At 38.9% G+C, this 19532-nt stretch overlaps 1 protein-coding gene across 5 annotated transcripts; it reads left to right on the top strand.

Moving 5' to 3' along the window:
• Window positions 1-2517: 2517 nt before the first annotated feature.
• Window positions 2518-18197, top strand: LOC121642059 (polycomb protein SCMH1). Of its 5 annotated transcripts, none has more exons than XM_041988528.1 (17): window positions 2518-2623; window positions 3204-3334; window positions 4200-4270; window positions 4438-4515; window positions 4746-4816; window positions 4898-5132; window positions 5637-5725; window positions 6005-6251; window positions 11434-11678; window positions 13047-13238; window positions 13724-13850; window positions 14136-14336; window positions 14460-14630; window positions 15593-15715; window positions 16467-16598; window positions 16914-17047; window positions 17176-18197. In XM_041988528.1, exons 3-17 carry the CDS (start codon window positions 4246-4248, stop codon window positions 17293-17295), a joined length of 2190 nt encoding a protein of 729 aa, XP_041844462.1. In that variant the 5' UTR covers window positions 2518-2623; window positions 3204-3334; window positions 4200-4245; the 3' UTR covers window positions 17296-18197. The 5 variants fall into 5 exon arrangements, with proteins under 5 accessions (XP_041844462.1, XP_041844464.1, XP_041844463.1 ...); XM_041988530.1 differs by having other exon boundaries at window positions 6008-6251; XM_041988529.1 differs by having other exon boundaries at window positions 4205-4270.
• Window positions 18198-19532: the final 1335 nt, after the last annotated feature.

Below are 19532 nucleotides of genomic sequence, written 5' to 3' on the forward strand. Positions count from 1 at the left end.
GCTGCAGTCTGAACAAGCGGTGATGTGCGTCCAATTTGTTAAATATAAAGAAAGTGAGGTTTATAGACAGCAGACTGTTGAGTGGAAAACATTGTCACTGTTGTTGTTTGCTAGTCAAACCAGCTTGTATAACGGCTAATGGACTTTCATAGACTGCTGGTGGCTCAGTGGTATAGCTTTTTAATAAAGAACAAGAACCACATGGAGACTTTGACAATCAGACAAGTACACAATATACAGTAGGCACGACTTGGCCACATTTGGTTTTTCTATAAATAAACCCAACAAAAGCAGTGAATATATAATTTAATGAATTTTCAAACATAACTGACACAAACTGACACAAAAGAAACTAGATACATTTACATGTCATAGAAAAATACTTTATGTCGAAATGGAAATTGGAATAAAAGTTGAACAAGTAAAAAAAAAAATTAAGTTAATTGCAAAATATGGTAGTTAAAGGTGTTATGCTGTATTCAAAGGAAAGCCCTGATGCATTGTGATGAGAGAGAAGAGCTACGAAAATATGTTGCCATTTCTTGTGAAAGACAACACTGACCCCTAGTGATACTAGTTAGGATCATTTAAAAATACAATTTGCATAATCACCCAGTAGATGCAAGCGTGGACATGCACATTTTTGCATGATATTAGTTAATCCCTACATTATTTTGTTATAAATGTGTTTCTGTAAGTGTATGTATATACAGAGCTCCAGTGTTTTATTCCTTCACATTCATGAAAGTGTTAAATTTACAGTGCATGGCCTTGAGGTGTGTGTGCATGTGTGTTTGTTTTAATATTGGTGCCTGGTGGACTAAGGCCTCCTTTGATGCGATGAAGGCTGACAAGCGTGAAACAGGTCCAAAGAGGCACGTGGGCGCAGCCAATTAACCCTTTTCACCGTGTGAAACCAAACATAATTGCCTGGTGCGCAGGGGGCCAATAGGCCATGGCCTGCCCAGCGTAGGCTGAAATGGGCATTAGCAGTGCTGCCAGGTGACCATTACACACAATTGAACTACTGGGTGTCTCTCCAAATCACATAGTTACAGTTGCTACCCTGACCTAATTGGCATGATATTACCAAATGGCCTCTATTTCTAATTTTCACACCACTGCAATGTATCTTGAATATCTTTATAGCTACTGTACTGTGCTATTTTTATAACATGACTGAGGAAATACTGCATTTCACTCATGATTTTTCTCTGATTTCACTTTGAGAAGATGCGGATTTTGTTGTGTCTGAACAATAAAATATTTCTATTGAAAGAAGATCGTAGTGTTGCCATATATCAGTTTCTGACTGTAATAATCTTAATTAAAACAAATACTGGTTAATAAGTTGGGCTCTAAGTGAATTTATAATCAAATTCTTTAATTTTTTTTACTCAAGACAAACCAGAAAAAATTTTGAATTCAACTACTGCTTTTGTGGTGCTCTTATTATCCAGATATTGTTGTAATCAATAAATATTTTGTTTATTAACAATGTGTGATAAAATGAGAAATGCACAGAGACTGATAATAGTGTTTTGTGCAGCTTTATTACTAGCTATTAATCTCTCTTTACATAGAAATTGTTGAAGTAAATGCCCCAGAGAACATGAAGTATGTACTATTTTTGTTAAAAAATCAAATGTGGTCTGACTGTCCAAATACTCTTAAAAGACATTAAATTTATTTTTAAATAGTTGTTTAGAAATTAGTAGATCTAAACCATTGACTTGTTCATCAATTTTTTTTCTATAAAATTATCTTATTTTGTTTACAAAGGGACATTAGGAGTCCAAATAGCTTTACATATTACTGAAACCTACCAACACTGTTATAATGAAAACTAGTTGTCAAACCATGTGAGTTTGATTAGTGTCCTAGCCTGACTGTATTTACAAACTGTACAAGGAAAAAATATTCAACAGGCATTAAAAACATTGACAGTTATAAGCAAAAATACATAATGTAGATAAAGCTGTATGTAGACACATAAAAAGATATCATTTATTCGGACAAGGAGAAGAACATGCATAAATGGGTTAATGGTGTTTTCAGTCATATTACCAATAAATGTATTAAAATGAATAGTAATGTACGTATAAATTTGATTTTTTTTAATTATTTTTGGTTCAGTTTTCATCTTATATTTTTTTTCTTTGGCTTCATTACCCCCATTTGTCAGTTAATTTTCCCATTTGGTTATTATCATTAATATTATTATTAGTATTTATATTTATTCTCTCATCTACATTTATTTCTCCATTATTTTTCTTTGCATTTATTCTTTACATTTCTGTGCATGTTTCATATACAAAAAAACTATTGGAGTAATGCTCTAATGTTATAAGTAGTTAGACCAAGCTCTTCTAGGAGAATTTATTTATTGATTGATTTGTTTTTACAAATATTTTCTTTTATATGTAATAGCACCTTCTGTCCGCTAGTGGTCATCGTTTCCCACTGTGTTTGTCCATCAGTCTGGCGTGCCCGCCTGCCTGACTGACTGTCCAACAAGAAATGTTGGCAAAACACCCCCTTCTCAACCCCTCCTTATCGTGTTGAAAAAATGGCGGACAAGCGCTAAACCCACATCAGAAACAAATACACGTTACAAAGCAAGGTAAACAACCTCGGATACACCGAGCAACGTCTCATTTTAGGGTCGGCTGCAGGTTGAGCCCAGACTACCGCTAGCTGAACTCAGCGTGCTGCTCTGCTCCCGTTTTGCTAATGCTAATATTTGTAATCAGGTCAACGAGCTAGCGAGCCACCTAGCATGCTAAGTGCATCCAGAGAAGTGGGCATGTCTGTGTAGGTGTGAAAGTAGCATGCTGGATGTGAAGACTGCACTGGCTGAGGACATGTGCCATTTCGCCATTTAAGTTATGGTTTGATATATAGTTCTGGGGGTACCGTTAATTCAGTTATAAGCCGGCAATAACACAGTAAGCCCGGCTGTCAAGTAAACAAATATCATTCAAATATAGCACAGAGGAGGGCGGAGGGAGGCTCCATGTGTTGGCTTTGTGTTATGAATGGAGCTCAAGAAAATTCGCCAACGTGAGCTGCAATTTTTTGGTCAATAAATAGAAACAACGTCTTCTTTAGAGTCCGGATAAGTGAAAAGCATCACCGGGTTAGTAAAAAGAGGAAAGGGTATCTACTGGGCGATCTAACGCAGCCTCCCTGTCACTTTCCAGATTTGAAAACAAGGAGCGGGTCGCTTTAATTTGGACGCCATCCCCCTTGGCGTAGGAAAAAGGCGCACTTCCATTGAAAAGGAAATCATCCGGAGAGGAGGAACCCTGTGAAACGGTTATGAAGTTTTAAGGTAAGGGTGTACATGCGAGTAACCCGTTATCTGATTCAGGCTCCGCTATGGATCCTCTGTCATTTATGCTTGATTAAAATCTTCCGATCAGTCTTAGTTAATTAGTAACAGCGTTTCTGTTAAAGCGATGATGGTTTTACTAGACAAATTCAAATATTTGGCTGATAGTTAACTTCTCTCACATAAGTGTAACAACTGTAACCTCTTCACATAACAGTCTGGATGTTTCCTAAAGCTTTTGCCAACATTTAGTCAATGTCATGAATTGATGGGTGTTGCAGCAGGAAGTCATCTAAGACCTGTAGGATAGTGGGCCTTCAGGACCAGGGTTGGGGACCTCTGACCTAAAGTGTCCAGAAGTAAAAGGTGTCAAGTGCTTAGAGAAATGGCCAAGGTGAAGCGGACAGAATTTTCAGCTCCACCTAGCATGATTCTGAGGTTGAAGTATTAAGATTGGGTTATAATACATATATGTTCAAAGGCTTTAATATCAGTATAAATATCAATACCAACATAATATTGACATGAGGGGGTGCCAAACTCATGCCAGCATCTGAAAGATACTCCCATGTCAGAGGAGTACAAATGCATTCAATGAGGCTGTGACTCATGGTGCAAGTCAAAGCTCCATCATGTTTGAACGGCTAAAAATGTCAAGATACAAATTTATTAGTTATCATGTCTTAGTTAAACATTTTTTTCCAAACCTCTAGTTGTTGTGTGTGGTATCTTTGAAATATTTTGATGAGTAAAGATTTTGATGACTAAGAAGATTGAGTTCAATCTGCATTTTCAATTCACCGGTGATTTTTACAATACTGTAACATAGTTTTTGTGTATGTATTTTTTTTTTTTTTATCCTCAGAGTAGATGCCACTTTTGTGTTTGTAGTTGGTCCGAATTGTTGGAGCATGAGGAAGCCTGTGCCACAGAAAGGTAAAAGTGTCATTAAAACTAATAAACTATTTTTTCCCTCCCTCTCTCTCGCTTTCTCTTTAAGTTATTCTAACACATTTTTAAGTAAAGCAAACGTGTTTGTGATTGTAGTGCTTAAAGAAAATTAGCAGTAGTTGAAAGCTTTATGTCATTCTTGGCTCCACCAGATATAGAGTGGAAAGATGGCCGAAGGATGAAGCATGCCCGGAGTGGGCGGCCCTCCCGGGTGCCCTCTCAGTACCAAGGTAAATTCATTATATTGGCCCATTTAACTCAAGAGTTTGCTTCACTGTTTATAAATTACTTCTAGATAAAGTTTGGTTAAAATCTTTGCAAAAAAGGCCAATGTCTATTTGTTGTCTTTTGTTTAAAATAAAAATTATTCAGATCTCGTACGTTGTTCAGCATGCTTGTCTAAGTTACTGGAAAAATGTATCTTAGCACCACATTTAGAACTCTTCTTATTCTTCTGCAGGCCACTTTAGTTGGGAGAAATATCTAAAAGAGACAGGTGCCGTTGCTGCTCCTGCTTCATGTTTCAGACAGGTGAATATACTGACCCACACATACACTCCTGAAATGCTTCTTTGCATCGCTCCAACTAGCATTTGTCTTATCACCATCTAGAGCCTCACACCTCCAGTTAACGAGTTCAAGGCAGGCATGAAGCTGGAGGCCCAGGACCCGCGGAACACCACTTCCACCTGCATTGCCACAGTGGTGGGCCTGACGGGCTCACGGCTACGACTGCGCTTGGACGGGTCTGACAATAAGAACGACTTCTGGCGCTTGGTGGATTCCTCAGAGATCCAGCCTATAGGCAGCTGTGAAAAGAATGGAGGCATGCTACAGCCACCTCTGGGTGAGAACACAGACACATGTACATAATGTAATAAAAACTCAGCCTTTTTATGTGTTTGGTGATTTTACAGTACCCTTAACTCTTCTTTGTATCAGCAGATTTAAATCTAAAAAAATAATATTGTCCTCTAGATGGCAGTGGCTGACAGAGAAAGTTGGTGCAGCATATTAATAGGCATCTTTGTGACAATACCTAGATCATTTCTGTATTCAATGTCCATGGTAAAATCATTATTTAGTTTGGTGCCAATTAATGATTATTATTATCTTTTTTTTTATGAAGTGAAGAAAAGTTGTTGAACAGTAGCCAAATCTGAAGAATATTCACACCCAGCAACATAAAAATGGAAAAAACTCAGCATATATTCATATTTCCAAGGCTGGAACCTGAGAAATATTGACAATTTTATTAAAGAATTACAAGTTATTATCAAAATGTCAGTTCATGTTAATCTGATTTTCTAATTGAGTTATTTTTTTTTGCTCCTACTCCTCCTTTCTTCAGGTTTCCGTCTCAATGCGTCCTCCTGGCCAATGTTCCTGCTGAAAACACTAAATGGTGCTGAAATGGCTCCCTCACGCATTTTTCACAAGGTACCTGTAAAAGGCTCACAAGCTCAACATTTACAGAAAAATAAAAGAAAAAAAATGCGGACCTCTATTAGGGAGCAAACCATTGTTTTTTTTTTTTTTTTTTAACAACCTTAGTTGCTCATTTATATTTTAACGATTGTTTCAGAGAATTGTACAATAAGAAGACATTACTCAGCGAAACTTTTTTAGTTCAACTTTTTATACCATTCTGCTGGTTCAAATGAATGCTCAAATTCTCCACCTGACCCCCTTTTCTCCCTCTCTTTCCATACTCCCCAGCAGGAGCCCCCCACTCCAGAGCAGAACTCCTTCCAGGTTGGCATGAAGCTGGAGGCGGTAGACCGGAAAAATCCACACTTTATCTGCCCAGCCACAGTAGGTGCACTGCGTGGTGTCGAGGTGCTGGTCACCTTCGATGGATGGCGTGGAGCCTTTGATTACTACTGCCGTTATGACTCGCGGGACATCTTCCCGGTTGGCTGGTGTGCCCTGACTGGAGACAACCTTCAGCCGCCTGGCAGCAAAGGTCTGGACACCAGTTGTGGGCTGCAGGGGTTGCATGGGCATAATCGTAACATCTCATTCATATTCTTGATATCAATGTCTTTCTGTATTGTAGTGAATGGTACTGACATCAAAGTGATGCAAAATCCTTTAGAAACTTCACTACAAGCACTCAAAAACCCAACATCCTTTTTAAGTCTTTGTCCACGTAGTTTTTTTTGTTTGTTTGTTTGTTTTTTGCTGTTGTTGTTTTATGTATGAGCCTTTTTTTTTTTTTTTTACTCCAATGAGGAAAAAGCGCATGCAGCCACCTTGAGGAAAAGCGCTGCACCAAGCGTCTTTTTCCAGAATGATCAGCATTTTTATAAAAAAAAAAAAAAATAGCACTTTTCAGAAGCTGCAGGTTTTGTACTGGTCTTTTTTCAGGCAGTTTATTATTTATGAAGAAATTGTACATCATGGTAACCAGATGAATGGAAGATAAAGTTGTTGTTGGTTACCTGAATGTTGTGCTCTGGCACCATGCCCTCTCAAACTGTCCTTTGTTTAACTTAAAACAGGCTTGGAACTGGACTTTCTCTTAATACTAGTTCTGACACAAGAATATTTATTGTACTGCTGTCTCCTACAAATAGTGTCATGCACCGGCATCTCTGTGCACTACAGCTATCAGAATGAGTTGCCTCAAACCAATAATGACAATATGAGGACAAACATTATCCATTTGATGCTAATGGTGGAGAAAGAATATATCAAACCAGTGTCCCTGCCAGAAAAAAGAGCTACATGAACCCCAGTCTCCAGACACTGAATGTTATATATATTTTTGTCTGTCTTTGCAACCATTTTTCATAACAGTACTTAGACCTGCTTTGCTGCAATATGCACATTTTAGTTATAACTTTGTTTTTAGCAGGTGTACAAGTCATCTTCTTTACACTGAAGATCTTGCAAACAACAACAGATGGCAGACGGGGAGGATTACAGTCAATTAGACAAAAACCTTCACATGTAACACATGTAAACCAGAACTTTTTCATTGACACGTAAAATGCATGACAATTATGTTCCTTATTAATACCACTTTAAGAGATTTTTTTATTTTGTTTTGCTTCTGCATATCCCAAACTAGCTCTCCACATATACATCCATCCAGTTTAGGGCAGTGGTTCTGCTTTTCATCTAAAGGACTGTGTTTAAAACACATCTGACAGTGAAGTTTGTGTTAAATGTTTTATTTGTTCTTTAAATGAAGCAAATAAGTCAGTCACTGGTTTCCTAAAGCTGTAGCATTTATAAAGTTGGATCTATGTTGAAGGTTTTTGCATAATTCATGAGTCAAAGGAAGGACTTGGAATGTGAATAAACCCATTTGTTAAACAAAAAACATTTAAGGAAAAACATGAAAGGGTCATCAACCACAAGGTCGGCCGTCCTCAACCATAGAATCCACAGCATGTTGAGGAATGAAAGGAAGGAGGGAAATGGGAAGGCAGGACATGTCTTTGTAGCTTGCTAGTGTTTTATGAAGGTCTGGCACTCGCCCAGATGGCAGAGTGGGCCAGTGACGTGGTTGAAACGAGCTTGGGTGCCCCTCCACAGGCCTCTCTGCAGCACCCTGGCTACTAGACACTGATTAGACACCTTGGAAAGAATTGCGTTGAGAGAGCGGATAGAGAGGAAGAGAAAAGACAGACGTCTGCTGTGAAAGTTGGACTGTTTACATTGTCAGTGGATGGTGGGAGGGGAGAAGAAGAAGAGAAGGATGGTAAAATAAGGAAAGGAGGAGCAATTCAGAGGAAGAGTGGAAGAAAAGGGAAAGGGCAGGAGGAGAGGGTGAATCTGAGGACAGCTGAGCAGACAACAACACACTTCTTTGACTTTTGCTTGAGCAACAGGGTGAGTAAAATTTAATGAAATTACAAAATGCAGTCCTAGAGCGATAGATGAAAAGCTCTGTGGAAGTTTTGTTGCTGTAATATGAAGCTGGCAGTGGTGGCTTCATGAACTCAGTGAACTCAGTGCACTCAAGGGAGAGGGGGAAAACAAGGGTTTGCTTGTCAAGCTTTTTGTTTGCCAGTATTTACAAGAGCTACAATTGATTTTAACCTGAAGCTTTTCATGTCTTTTAAACATGTTATCAAGGATTCGTCCAATTCATTAACAATCAGTCGGGTGTAGTGTTTTTTTTTTTTGAGCCGTACTGGCTCCCTCCTGAAAAGTAGCAGCAGACTGAGCTTTGCATTGATTCCTGTGCCTGTGTGTGAAAGTGTTTAATAAATACACCCCTACAGGCCAAAACCTCGGTTAATGAATGTGGCTGCACCTTTCATAAAAAGGTTTCAGGTTGATCCAGGGTGAATGAATATCAGCTTGTTCGTTTTGTGTGTGTGTGTGTGTGTGTGTAAATGTTTGTAAGCTTGCAGGTGCATTCAGAGCCAGATATCCCAACTTTGCTGTGGTTCTGTTTTCTGTGTGGTTGTTTTTGCATGTACACATTCTTGAAGTTTTGCCAGCTCTGATGGATTTTGTAAAGTACACGGTTTGTTTGCTTGCTTTTGTGAGTTCAGTACAGGCCTACTTAATGTTTTTACCATGTGCTTGTTTCTTCGGTGACTGATGAGATTTCTGAAATGCTCCCCATCAAGAAATGAAGGGTGTGTGTTCTTGGGAGTTGAAGAGATAAATTTCAAGACTCTTTCACAGCTGTCTGCAGCCTACTTCTATATTTGGGTTTAATCCTAGACTAGAAGATGTTTGTGCATTTCTTGTTTGTATTTTAGGCAGCAGGAACTTAAAGGTAGACAAAAAAAATCTGTTTCTCATACATGTCCTCTTTGCCCTGCTTTTGTGTTTATTTTACAAAACTGTAATCTTATTATTTAATACATCCATTGCTGATGCTTATTGTCCCTCATACTTTAGCTGTTTTCTGTCTGTTCAGATGTTTTGGATTGATTTGCTTTACTTTTGAGATATCTCTGGCCATGGATAGAATTATTTTTCAGCTGTGTCCAGCTGTTGCAGTTCAAATGGGTGAAAACAAGATAAAAATAAATTAACATACACTGACATTGGATGTAACTGTAGTTTTGAGTATCTGCTTAGTCTTCTGGACACTGGCTAAGATTAGGTGCATATTAATGGAGCTGAGTTCTCAATGGATGGTCAGATGGATAAACCATGAGATGATGGAAGAGCAGCAAATTATGGCTCTTTGTCAACTCAAGGTCACCTAAAACATTTCCAGACTGTTACTGTGCTCTAAAACTGCAGCAGCATCTGATAAAAACAACACATTCAAGTTCCTGGAAGACAACATCTGTGAGCTGGCAGGATGTCTTCAGTGTTTACTCATGCAGTCCTGGTGCAGTTTTTTTTTAAGAAAATTATAAAATTGTCTAAAGCAAATACATTACTATGATTAAACACTCAAATGTTGAGTCAGACTTGTGAGCAGTTTTTACAGACATTCTCATAATAAGTTATAATAACTTATTTATCCCATCTGATGCAACAAGTAGCTTCTCATTTTTTAAACAAGCGTGTGGAAAGACACATCCCGTGGTCGTAGAAAATATGTTAGTCTGTTTAAGACGAGTCAATTCATTGGTATGAATCAAGAAGAAGAAAAAACATCAAAGGGGGTTGCAGAAACTACTAAAATGGCATTTAAAAATTATCCAGCTCATTATTAAAATCTTGAAGGATAGTGGGGAACCATCGTCTTTAAAGAACAAACGTGGTCGGAAAAAGTCCTGAATGATTGTGATTGGCGATCACTTAAACGTTTGGTAAATCAAAGCGAAGATAAACAACTATAGAACTTAGGGGCTATGTTTAAAAGTGGAAGTAAGAACATGAAAAATGTGAAGGGAACCACTGTGTAGCCATAAGAAAACAACTACTTAACTAGGCTAACTGGAGAAAAGGTTTCAATTTGCGAGGGAGCATAAAGATTGAACTCTGTAGCAAAGGAAGAAGGTCATGTGGTCTGATGAGTCCAGATTTACCCTGTTCCAGAGTGATGGGAGTATCATGGTAAAAAGAGAGGCAAATGAAGCGATGCAGACATCATTAGTGCCTACTGTATAAGTCTGCGGGGGCAGTGCTACAGTTGGTCAGGTCTAGGTTCAGCAACATTATGTGCCCAAAAAACGAGGTCAGTTAACTACCTGCATATACTGAATGAGCAGGTTATTCTATCAGGGAGTTTTTTTTCTTTCCTGGTGGGATGAGCATATTCCAAAATGACAAAACCAGGTTTTATCGGGCTCAAATTGTGAACAAGTGGTTCAGGGAGCCTGAGACATAATTTTCACACATGTCGGACTCTCCCATCATCATTACAAGATCGCAGTGAAAAATGAATGCAACACTTGGTGGAAAAAAATCTTGGGGCTTTACAGAGGCTTCAGCATCAAAGAGGTTTACTTGTAGCATAAGCTCTTTACATATGTCCTAAATAATGTGAGGCCGATTTTGTTTTCCCACATTTACCCTTCACACATACACTTCACATGTAGGGATTATAATCTCTTACAAAAAAAAATATGGAATCACTGTTCTTGTAAAAAGTTCATTCAAATACTTTGCTTAGTAAGAAAAGAAACAAATCACAGATCTTGCGCAAAACAATTCCAAGAAACAGCTGAGTGTTAAATATGGACAGTAAACTCAAAGCATTATGCTTTAAAATAAAAAAAAGAACAAAAACTAAACAGTTATTATAAACCTAAACCTGCTGTTGGTCCAGTGAAATGTATGAAGATGTTTGCCTCAAGAATATGTACAACTTTCCACAAACTACAAAGTTACCTGTCAGGTAAAGGATGGGGGAAGATGGGAGTCATTTGGTGTATCGTGCAGTTTGCACGTAACATCTGTAAAAGACTCGGCTTGTTTCTCAGTTTTCTGCTGCATGAGTCATTTGAGAGCATAACAGCCAGCAGGACAAAGGCTTTTTAATTGTGTGTGCATGTAGTCGAATACATGACTCATTCTGCTGTGTGGGAATGTGGTGTGTGTTACAGAGCAGTTGTTTGGTGAAAGGATTTAGGATTTTGAATAAAAAAAATATCTATTATTCATGTTATGTGTGTGGTGTAAGCCCATGGGCCGTCTAGGTTTCAGATTAAATACACGTTGGTGAGGAAATATTTTTCTAATCTTCCCCGTATATCTATCCATCTTTGCCCATTCAGTGGTGTTGCCTAAGAGCCTCGGAGCACTGACAGACGGAAGTGTGGAGAACCTGGCCATGAATCCCACCCCAACAGTGGGCAGACCTCCAGGTCAAAGAGGACGAAAGCCAGGACGTAGGAAAACCAAAGTGCCAGGGCCATGGAGTCAGAAGACTTCTGCGTTGGGAGCACAGAGCATCCAGCCAGGCAAAACCCTGGAGGCCATCAAGATACCCAAGAAACGGGGACCTAAGCCTGGCAGTAAGGTGGGCATAAAGTGGCTTAGAAATACCATCTGGTAAACACAATTGTCTTCATTCTACAGTTAGCTAACACAAATACTGGATATTCCCATCTAATTGTGTCAAATCATGCAGACAGTTGTTATGCACAGTTAAAGACAGCAACTAGAACACTGTTTGATTTGTTGCTGTTGATCTGTTTTTTATGCTGAAATAACTTGTAATAAAATGTCCTTCACCTCTATTTTATTTAAATATCAACAAGAGAAATGTCTGAAACTGCGTTTGAGTACAGAGACACTGATGTTGCACCAGTATGGCTGTTACTAAACAACTGAATTTACCATTCACTCTACCTAATTGAATGGTAAATTATAAATCAGGGCCTCATTTTGGGGCAGATCAGGTGCTTGATTTAGAAGATTTGCCCTCTGGTACCCAACTTAGAAGTTAGGAATAAAAGGAACATTAGAGCGTGCACTACAGCTTGTACACATCACATCTGCGCAGGCAACAGGTAACCATCAGCTGTTTGCTACCTAAAACTTAGTAATAATATCCAAAGCAAAACAGTCAGTTCAGGCACTTCTATATGTAAGAAATGTTTTAATACAGAGAGCTTTTTAGATGGACGGACGGACGGATGGATGGACGGACCCCAAAGCTGGGAAATTAGGGGTTGCAACAGAATACAATGGTGGGCAAAGACTCAGATAAACAAAATAAAGCTGCAAAACAAACATAAAAATCTATATTACAGATAATAGGCAAAATGTACAAATCTATGTACAACATTTACAAATCAACAGAGCAAGAGAGAATAAGTACAAACAGTAGGCTTTATAAGTATATAAAGTATATAGTAATCCAGGAGACCATGGAGTTGTCGACACCCATCCCCCCTCAGCTTGTCACCCAGCAGCAGTGGCTTGATGGTGTTACAAGCACTCGAGAAATCAAAGAAAGTGATTCTCACAGTGCTGCCGTCACCATCCATTCAAATACTCTGGAGCAGGTGGGTCACTGCGTCGTTAACACTCAAACGGAGCTGGTAGGCACATTGCAGAGGGTACAGCAGATCCTTCACCCGCGACCAGCCTCTCCAGCACCTTCATCACATGCGATGTGAGGACCACTGGACAGTAGTCATTAAGGTTCGATGGTTCCAACGAATGGGAGTCGTCTGAGGAGGAAGGGGGGGAGATATGTTGTGCAGGAGGGCACACTACAGGAGGGGATTGGGGGGCGGGGTTGAAGTGCAGATACCAAGCAGCTAAGAGGTGAACCTGTTGAAAGAAGACAGTTTATGCAGTAACTTCATAACTGGTGAAGTTAGTTATGTAAAGTTGATTTCTAGCAATTTCACACCTCTCCTTCGCACTTTGTTCACAGTTGGGCTGGGCAAAGAGAGCTGGCTGGTTGGAGGAGGCCATGGCTGGCCCAGGCCGGCCGGTGACTGGACCAGGGCGCAGCAGAGGCAGACTGCCTGCCAACTGGGCACAGAGGATAGCCCTGCAGCAGGCCCAGACACAGGCAGAACCAATCAAGATCCCAAAGAAGAGAGGGCCCAAGCCTGGCAGTAAGGTGGGTAACAAAAACACTACAGCTGCAGATTGTTTTCACTACTTTCCCGGCGAGTTAAACCTGACAGCGCCTGAGCAAATATGACAGCTGTTAGACTCTAAATGTATTTTTTGGGTTGTATTCTTTATTATTATAGTTTTCTCATTTCAAAATTCAGAACCATTTTGATGGTTAACGGTTTTCATGTAAGGCAGACTGAATGTTTTCCATAGCAAAGGCACAAATGATTGTGCGCAACAAATGTTGCCAACATCCATGTTGGCAAAGCAGGAAGCTGCACTCATCATGTTCCAGTAATATGCTAACAGGAAATTAATGACAACTTTTGGCAGAACTTTCTCTTTGATCTTTCTTTTCTGACTCCAGTCATGTTATATTACAAGGAGACTTTATTTATTTAAATCAAATCTGACCAAAATAAATGCAGGAGTCATATTTTTTGCCAAATGCTGTAAAATTTTAAAAATGTATGTGTTTGTATACAGAGAAAACCACGAGTGGTACCTAATCCAGTCCCCACGTCTCCCACCAGCAGCACTCCAGAGCCCGACACCAGCACTGTACCCATCGATAACGCCACCATCCCCAATTCTGCACTACAGGCTCCCACAGGTACACAACATCCACATAATGTTACATGTTCATGTCTTAAAGGTTGAGACTGGCTCAGTCTATCACTTTGTGCTGTCTTGGCACAGAAAATTCACAAAAAAGTTTAGTAAGTTGGTTAGAGAGTAGAGCAGAAATAAAATTCCTGTCTGTCCACTCACGCAGCTCTGTGAAGCAGAGAAACTTGGCAAGTATGGCCTTTAGATTAATACTTTCAGAGAAGGTTCAATAGTAGAAAAGAATGAATGAATAAGTCATATAACTTCAACTTGTTTTTCTCTCCTTAAGTTTGTGTATATCTAAACAAGTACGGCAAGGTGGGGCCACATCTGGACCAGCGGCGCGTCCAGCATCTCCCAGACCACTTTGGTCCTGGCCGAGCCTCTTCAGTACTTCAGCAGTGTGTTCAGGCTTGTGTGGACTCTGCCCACAATCAGGCTATAGTCTTCTCCTGCCTCAAATCTGGACAAGGAGGGGAAGTCATTTCAGGTGCGGACTGAACTCATTCACAAGAGAATGCGTGAAAGTCTTTTTCATAATGCGACTTGTAAAACTAAAGACTGAGCAGGGGAAGATGATACATCATTTTTTTCATTAATTTGTGTCATCCAGCCTTTTTTGACCAGCAGCAGCACACCCTAACCCTTCCCACAGTCAGCAGTGTCACGTATGTCCTCCGCTTCCTGGAAAAACTCTGCCACAATCTTCACTGTGATCCACTGTTTGGCAGCCAGCCTGTGGCCAGAGGGGTTCTTCACTACAACAGTTACTCATACACTACAGGTCAGAGCTGCTTTTCTCTCATTGTTTGTTCACATTACACCCTGATAATATTGGTAAGGCTGTAGTATTCTCAAATGAAAGCTTATCTGTAACAGCAAATATTTTTTCAGGTGAGGTTAACGGTGTAAATGTTACATTTCAACATTCAATACAAAAATGGTCCTGATTGTTTTCATATTTTTATTAAAGCCTCACCTTAAACACCATTCTAAGCTAAGAAAATAAAGAGGTATGTATATGTTGTAGTCTTGTAAAGCAGAAGGATCTCTTCTGCCTAATTAATAAGTATTTAAGCATTAGTAACTTAATAACTAATGCTCTCCCAGGAAATATTTTCAGCTTCTACCTATGCCAACATAACTAATTGAACATGTTCTGGCCTGGCTTTCAGAAATTGAAGGTCACCATCCAACCTTGGTTTTGGTAGATAAAAATAAGTTGGGAAGTTGTTATCATACTTGGAGTAGTGTAATGAGTTAAAACTAAACCCAATAAGATTATTTCCAATTTCTTCAGCTGTCCTGTTCTGATCTATTATTTACAGGGTTTATCAGAGTTATAGGGAGAAGAGAAACTTTTCCAGCATTGATTTACACCACACTGGGTTGATCTTAAACAAGTTTAATAAGAAAAACTAAAACAACAATTTTCTTTAGTTTCAGAGAATAGCACAGCTCAGGGGATAACAACTGCACTTTATTAGGCCATTAACTTCTGTTTGGGGCATAAAATTTTCTTATCTGGCCTGGCGAGGTTTCCACTGGCTTGGCTTCCTGCCATTGTTGCAGAATTTTTGTTTAAAAGCTGACACATTCACTAAGCTTGTTAGACTTTCATTAGATGTGAATAGCATCTGGTCCACTTACTTGGATTTTTATCACATCGTCCATGTTGCTTCACGTCTCACAATCGCCTCTAGCTGTACAAGCTGCTGCTCTGACCTCCATATGTGTTCGCTTTAGAGAGGAGGAGTTTTGGAGACAGCTTGACCACAGGCCCAGGCCGAGGCACCAAACGCTTCCTTCAAGACTTCAACGGTCCTCTTTCTCAGAAACCAACAAAAATCCACCGGCACTCCACAGATGGTACGCCAGGCTAAAAAATAAACTTTCTCTTTTTATATGTTTGACGTGGTTGCAGGCCCCTACTGTTATTTCTTGTAATAGTTAAAGAGATCTCATTTTATATGTGCACCACTACATTTATGCTGAAGCACAGCAGGTACATTGATTTTAAATATGAATTGTTCCATGACTTAAGCCATGTGTTTTGTAAAAGGCCTTTGTGTTGCATTTTCTCTGCCCTCTATTCGTGTTTTAAAAATAATTGGAAGCATGCACTGATTGAGGCTTCCACTCATACGTGAGTGTCTCTGAAGTCCTGACGCTGCACCACATTTTATGCAAAACTTTTCATTTTAAAAATTGACTGCTCTGACATGTCCAGTAAAGCCTTAAATAATCATAGAAGGGGGAGGTAGTTCGTGACTTCGGAGCAACTGGTATTAAGTTTTGGAACAAGAGGTTAATCGTGTAATCATCTTTGAATTTCCTTGGATTTTAATTAAGTTAATGGAATATTTGAAGAGATTTCTATAAAAGGGTAATGTCCCCATTAGAGACCCTTGCACTTTTACAGAGGATATAACACACACTTAAAGCACGCCATTATTCTTTGTGTCTTAGAACCATATCACTTTAAAATACTGTTTTCACTATGGATTTTTCCCCCTCTTTTTTCTCTTGTTTAAGCTGTAGGCCCCATTTGTTATTTTGGACTGTTCAATTAACTGTGTAGTACTTAATCTTAGTAATGAGGCTTCTGTTTTGTCCTCAGGTGAGTCCTTCATTGAGAACAGTGTTGTAGCACCAGAGCACTTAAAGAAGATTCCTCTTTCCCCAAACTCTCTGGGACTGGTACCTGGCCTCAGGTCTCCCTCTAAACTGCTGCACCATAACAACTCCACAGGTAGAAAGGGTTTTCAGTGGTTTTCAGTACCTATCTACATTTGTGTATTTCAGTGCTTCCACTTTCCCACTACTAAGGGAAAAACTGTGTTATTTACTTTATGTTTGCTAGTTTCTGTGTTTTTTTCTGAGATGGTTATAGTCCTAAAAGCTTATCAACTTCTGGAACAGCGGGAAAATTAAAATAAACCTGTGGTGCTTTTATGACCGGTATTCCAATAATTGGATCATTACAGTAATACACATAAAGGCAGTAAAGGTACAAATCCAGTAAGAGGGCGTTCTCATGGAAATGATTTTGTGCTTTGGCTCTCAGGCTCAGGCAGTTTCCGGGAGAGCCCCAAGCCTAGCGGTCAAGATCCAAACATGTGGACTGTAGAGGAAGTCATGCAGTACATCAGAGATATTGACCCAGTGCTGGCTCCACATGCTGACCTTTTCAGAAAACATGTATGTTTCTTTTCATTCTTGTGAATGTCCTAAAAATACTGTACCCCACACTCCTACCCACCCACTTGGGTGCAACTTAAAGACATGCTAGCAGCAACCAAAAGTAATCCCATTCCCTTTTGTTACAGGAGATTGATGGTAAAGCTCTGCTGTTGCTGCGCAGTGACGTGATGATGAAATATATGGGTTTGAAGCTTGGCCCCGCCCTCAAACTCACCTTCCACATTGACAAGCTCAAACGGGCTTGACGTGGTGGGGTGGGGGGGTTATCAACCAGCCGCAGCCTTCCAAAGGACTTTTGTTATGCCCCACCTCCCTTTCCAGGGTCAGTATATCATGCACTTCAGAATGGACATAATCCGATCATTTACATGTAGCAACTTCAGCCGACCACCATATGTGGTCTCCACACTTCCCTCCTTCCCTCATTTAATGAGGAACGTTCATTTCATGTAGCACAATCCAGTTGTAAAGCAGAATGGGATTCATAAAACACCCACATGTCTGTCACCTTTATGCATTTCAGTGTAACTTGAAGATACATGTGGCCATTTTAACTGTTAATGGCTCAACAGCCTGTATTATTTAGTTTAGTTTTTTTTTTTTTACTGTGTTACATTTAATCTGTAAGTTTCATATTTTGTACTTTATGAATATATAAACATGTATTTTTTCAACATTTTATGTTTGAATATGTGAAAAGACAGAAAATCCTAAAGGTAGAAAAGAAAATTCCACATTCATCCCAATAGTTGGGATCTTTTTCTTTGTCAATAGTCTCAGTTTGAGGCATGTTTTTTCTAACTATAAGAATTCTGGTGGGGAAAAATGTTCTATGGAAAAAGAAAATCTGAGAAAACTGCCATGAGGAAATCTGTTTTATTATCTTATTCTAAATGTTGTTTACAATGTCTTGTCTTTGTTATTTGTACTTTTAAAATTTTTATACAGTATGATCAGAGTTAATACATGGGGAGCCCTATCACACTTACCATGTTTAATAAATATGGAATTCAACTCTTTTTTTTGTTTTTTAGCTGTTTTTGTTGTTGAATGTCAGAACGGTTTGTAGTTTTTTGTTTAAACCACATGTCGAAAGTCTGTCACAAATTTGTTTTGTTCATTTATTTAAATTAAAATATGTTTTCACTTTGCTTGCCGCTTCATAAAATTTTAATTTCTGCAAATCTCAATTTGACAAGTCAGACAATTTCTTTCCCAGCTTGACAAATTTTAAAACTAACAACTTTCCCACTAACATATCACCAACAGAGGGCAGTACAAGCCTTTTTAGCAATTCATCTCCTTTGTATTTGTTCTAGAGACTTACTGACACGTGCTACCACGGGTGGCCATCTCTCCATCTGGTTGTCTCAGTGTGATAATCTCCGATATTTTTATACCATGTAACTGTTTCATGTGGTTCTCTCTGTTATCAGAGTTTCTGCTATATTGCTCCAGATTTATTTAATTAATTTTCTGCTATTTAAAGATACCCCGCAGGCATGTTTGAAGATAGAAAAAATAAATCATTAGTGTCAGATGGAGTTTTTCTAAAGTTCAGTTGCCTTGTCTCACAAATCCTACATCTGTGCCTTTTCCCAGTTTACTAACAGGTACAAGATGCCCCTTGTTTTTATTAAAGGGCCTTTTTAATTATTGGTGCCAAACATGCTTCAGATTGTTTAATCAGACTTGCAAAAGCTGCCTATTGAACAAGTGGCTTCCAAATTAGTTGTGAAATGACAAACGGTGCTTGTAGATCTAAACTAAAGTGACATTAAGTTGATTTTTTTTTAATATATAAATTAAGAACATACCTTCAAGGAAAAAAGTATTAGTAGTGGATGCAGAATAAGCTAGTTAGCGTTTTGCACAATTGCCCAACAACAATTAACCTAATTTTGTTGAAATGTGATAGCTTTTTTTGCTTTTCGAGTGTTCTGCCCTTTTCATAGCCTCACCACATTTCAATTTAGGCATTATGTTATCAGGAAACAGGTAATCTGCAATAGCATGGTTGAATATTGTGATATAAGTATAAATTAGTATAAATTGTTGAGCTCAACATATCACTTATTCACCTGTGAAGTCTGGGAAGTTGTAGAACATGCTCAACTTCTAGTGGAATGCATCCCACATAAAACCTGTTTTTCCTGTTATCCTAAGTCAAAATGTCAAGAATGTCACTGGCATTCAAATCTGTTGTAGAAAAACCATTCTATAAACATTTTTCTGAGCCATGTTTGGGTATATCCCATTGCAACATTGGAATAATTTAACACGAAAGCATCTTTAAGTACTTTTCTTTCTACACCAAGATTGTAGTTGAGTTTCTTTTCTGTGTGCAATATGTTTTCCTGAGGGGAAATCACACGTCTACCTCATTCAGACTTAGCTTTGTGTGACATTTGTTGTGCCAGCTTCATAATATGACATCCAGGTTATGACCAAATGAGTACTTTAAGTAATGATGCAGACATAA

This window comes from Melanotaenia boesemani, chromosome 6, assembly GCF_017639745.1.
Source record: "Melanotaenia boesemani isolate fMelBoe1 chromosome 6, fMelBoe1.pri, whole genome shotgun sequence".
NCBI classification, from domain to species: domain Eukaryota; kingdom Metazoa; phylum Chordata; class Actinopteri; order Atheriniformes; family Melanotaeniidae; genus Melanotaenia; species Melanotaenia boesemani.

Coding starts and splice junctions, on each gene's coding strand:
- LOC121642059 (XM_041988528.1), top strand. CDS start 4,246: ATGAGGAAGCCTGTGCCACAGAAAG. Junction 13,851..14,135: donor TGCACTACAGGCTCCCACAG/GTACACAACATC, acceptor TCTCTCCTTAAG/TTTGTGTATATCTAAACAAG. Junction 17,048..17,175: donor CTGACCTTTTCAGAAAACAT/GTATGTTTCTTT, acceptor CTTTTGTTACAG/GAGATTGATGGTAAAGCTCT.